This window comes from Sinocyclocheilus rhinocerous, unplaced genomic scaffold (assembly GCF_001515625.1).
Source record: "Sinocyclocheilus rhinocerous isolate Xijiao unplaced genomic scaffold, SAMN03320098_v1.1 scaffold781, whole genome shotgun sequence".
Taxonomy (NCBI): domain Eukaryota; kingdom Metazoa; phylum Chordata; class Actinopteri; order Cypriniformes; family Cyprinidae; genus Sinocyclocheilus; species Sinocyclocheilus rhinocerous.
The window spans coordinates 263337-267328 of NW_015658395.1; the positions used below are offsets into that span (position 1 = coordinate 263337).

The 3992-nt window shown below is 37.9% G+C and overlaps 1 protein-coding gene across 1 annotated transcript in view; it reads left to right on the top strand.

The window, feature by feature from the left end:
* thsd7aa (thrombospondin, type I, domain containing 7Aa) overlaps positions 1-3992 on the top strand; it is a 121812-nt gene that overhangs the window by 96375 nt on the left and 21445 nt on the right. Inside the window, exons 14-17 of the mRNA XM_016530399.1 lie at positions 646-824; positions 1852-1985; positions 2075-2228; positions 2989-3130. Of these exons, the coding sequence (XP_016385885.1) occupies positions 646-824; positions 1852-1985; positions 2075-2228; positions 2989-3130 (609 nt within the window). The remainder of the gene's footprint in view (positions 1-645; positions 825-1851; positions 1986-2074; positions 2229-2988; positions 3131-3992) is intronic.

Consider the following 3992-nt stretch of genomic DNA (forward strand, 5'->3'; position numbering starts at 1 on the left):
GAGTATGGGTCACCATACTTGGCCACATGTCACGTCACTTTTCACTTTTTCACTTTTCACTTTTCAATATTACAGCGAGAATAAAAGTTACTCCTTCTTTCTTTGTGTGAACATTTGGGTGGCGTTATGCAAATCTTCCCACATAGTGAGGTAGATATGTGGGGGCGTGTTCGAACGAGCCGTTTTAGGGGGGTGTGGCTGACTCTTAACTTTTATAAAGAATATCTCTTTGGATTTGAGACTTTAGTCTTTGCAACTTTACAGATCTTCTTTATGCACCAAGAGCTTGTAACACTCCAAAGAGAAAGGAAAAAATGAAATTGCATCATATGACCCCTTTAAAACCTGCTGTTTGAATAATCCTCTGAAATGTTCAGGACTTGAGCTGTCTCACGCAGCTTTCCCATTCCAGAAAAATACTATGCCCTTTGCAAGTTGTGATGTAAAATGAAACTTCAGCAGACCATATCAGTTCAAATGCCACAACCTTGACCCTTACGCTGCTTTAACATAGACACTCGATGCTGTTTCATCTGTCACAATTTATTAGACTAACTCCAGTAACCAGCATCATAACATCATGTTGGTTTGACTTACTTTAATAGAAACACTAAGTTTCATTCATCTCTCTCTTATCTCTTGTAGGTTACATAGAGGAGGCGTGTATCATCCCATGTCCATCTGACTGTAAGCTCAGCGAGTGGTCAAACTGGTCCCGTTGCAGTAAGTCCTGTGGCAGTGGAGTCAAAGTACGGTCCAAGTGGCTTCGGGAGAAACCTTATAACGGTGGCAGGCCCTGCCCCAAACTGGACCATGTCAATCAGGTATACAGGAAGCCTGTTATATTTTTTTAATGAATATGTGCCTGTCTTGTTTTAATGATTAATTACTGGGCTGCTGTACATTTTTGGATCAAAGGACTAAATGGAATAACATGTTTCTTTAATGCACAGCAATGTGGTTTATGTTCACATATTCATGGGATATTGTTTGTATATCGTAGCTTTAGAGCATTACATATTGCTAGGCTAAAATTATGTGAATTTACACAGCTTCAAACGATCTTCTGAGGTTTTGGAAGTGACTAATAAATGGCATGTAACAACTTCTCTGTTTTCTGCATTTCTCCCTTTCATCTTCTCTCTCTCTCTCTCTCTCTCTCTCTCTCTCTCTCATCATGGCGGGAATTCTGCAACAGGCTCAGGTAAAAATCTCAGGTTTTAAATGATTGATGATGGCGCACATGAGATTAACCAATTATTTTTTAATGATAATTTTTTTATGCTAATTAATAATTTTTTGATCAATTATTAATTCAAGTTCTTGTTGAATATACTGTATGTCTTTAAGGTCCAAGGACATAGGAATGATCTTAAAAGTGACAGGGCACATTATAAACCTGATTGGCTTGGCTCATAAATATTATGTAGGTGAAATAATTGAAAGGAAAATGGCCTTTACCTTTGAATGCAACTTTTTTTTTTTTTGTATCTTAATTTTCTTGTTTACTGAGATGCTTTTAATTAACATCAGTAAGTAACATAAATTAGTTCATTTTAGATCATTAATTCATATTAGGTAATATATCATTGTAATATACAGCTTTAGTGCAAATGATTTTGGTGAAACATTTATTATTATTCTCAAAGTTGCTTAATATTTTTGTTAAAACAGTGAATTAATAAATGCTGTAAATTATTGTTAGTTCACTTTTAGTTAATGATAACTAAAGAACAAACAAATGTTAACTGAATAAAACCTTACAGTGAAGTGTTACCACTAAAGCTTTTAAAATATGATCATTCTCCAAAAAGTTGGTGACCAAGCTGAAACCTCTGTGGTGTTTCTCAGGTGTATGAAGTGGTACCATGTCTGAGCGACTGCAGTCAGTATGTCTGGGTGGCTGAGCCGTGGAGCGTCTGGAAGGTCAGTAATGTTGATCTGAAGGAGAACTGCGGGGAAGGTGTACAGACAAGGAAAGTCAGGTATGACTGTCTCAAACAACAACATTACTACTTAACACAGCTTTTTAGAAAGTGCATGATAATCCTAATAGATGCTTCTTTTCATGAAGGTGCATGCAGAACACTGTTGATGGACCTTCAGACCCTGTAGAAGACTATCTCTGTGATCCAGAGGAGATGCCGCTTGGAGCCAGAGAGAGCAAGTTGCCCTGTCCTGGGGACTGCGTTTTGACTGACTGGGGCCCTTGGAGTCGATGCCCATTGGTGAGAGGAAACATTGATCAGGAACACATCTAATGTTCAGTAGAGCACACAATCTTATTTGCCCCTACAGTGTTGTGATGGATAATCGGCTCTACCATAACTGCATGGTGTGTCTGACGCAACACTTCTCAATGCAAATGTCCCCTGAAAGCCCAGCCTTTATATGATAAGTTTAAATGCACGCAGATTAGCCAGGCTGGTACCTCTTCCTTCTATTTTTCCATCTCCTGTTTGAGACACCGCATGTTCTTCAGAGCTGCTCAACTCCAATCGAGCATTTTTGGTCAGCCGTGCACCAGCGGTCAGTAAATACAAAGCGAAATAAGAAAACTGAGGATGGGGTTGGCCGCTCAGACCGAGTTGCGAGTTCACACATGAAATCGCTTGCTGTGGCATAAGTGTGTGTATAGGCATTATTGAGGAATCTCTCAGGGGGAGGGTTACTCACGTCTGTCTCAGTGTGATTCCCAGGCATGCTGCCACCAAACTGCAAGGGTAGCTAATTGCCATGGATACTGAGAGTATCCCTGCGGTGAAAATGCGGGAAGGCTTTAAACATCTTACACATGACATCAGAGAGGAATTTATTTCCCTCCGAAAGAGCTGCCAACGTCTGAAATAACAAGGAAAATGTGAAAGCGAAATTAATCCGCTGCACATATGCTGAATATTTCAAGATGTCCTCTCTTTTGTCCATTTGATTGTTCTTTTGTTGTTCATTGATCATCGTTTATTCATTGAAAGCTTTGTTTTTTTGAAGCCATGCAATGTGAATAGTACAAGGCAGAGGACCGCCAGCCCTAGACGTCAGCCTGGTGATGAGAAACAGTGTCCTTCAACTACAGAGAAAGAAACGTGCACCCTGAACACCAACTGCTTCCATTACTCCTATAATATCACAGGTAAATATTGACTGAATCTTAACTAGAACATGCTGGCTGCCAGATACATGCGAAGACTAAGAAATCACTGAGATCTGATTTGACAAATTTGGCTATTCATCTGTCATCTGGCCTCTCAACCTTCATTTCCATCCATGTTCATTTTAATAGTTTAAGAGTCAGTTTGGAAGCTCTTGACTTTTGCTAATACTGATTATCAACAAATTTCAACTTGATAACAGCATTAATTGTCTATTTTGTATATTGTGTTTTTACTATTTTACTCATTGTCTATTTTGTATATTTTAGCTCAAACAATAGATTTTGCATGATGGTTGAATCCTAGGGAATACATGAAAAAATGCACGGTATATCCTGAATGCAATGCAATAAAATATACAAATATAAATAAAACATTTTAGATTATTTTCCCCCTCTAAGAATCATTTAGTTAGTTCTATTTCACGCATGGAACAAATGTAATGTGAAATAGTATTTTAGTATTAAGTGTTATTTTAGTATTATGTTTTTAGTAATATACTATTAGTATTTATTAGCTTTTATTTTTATATTTTCATTTTAATAATAATAATAATTATTATTATTTATTTCAGTCATTTTTATTTAGTTTTTATTTTTCAAAAATCAATATTTCTATTTAGACCAATCGAGCATTTTTGGTCAGCCGTGCACCAGTGGTCAGTAAATACAAAGCGAAATAAGAAAACCGAGGATGGGGTTGGCCGCTCAGACCGAGTTGCGAGTTCACACATGAAATCGCTTGCTGTGGCATAAGTGTGTGTATAGGCATTATTGAGGAATCTCTCAGGGGGAGGGTTACTCACGTCTGTCTCTGTGAGATTCCCAGGCATGCTGCCACCAA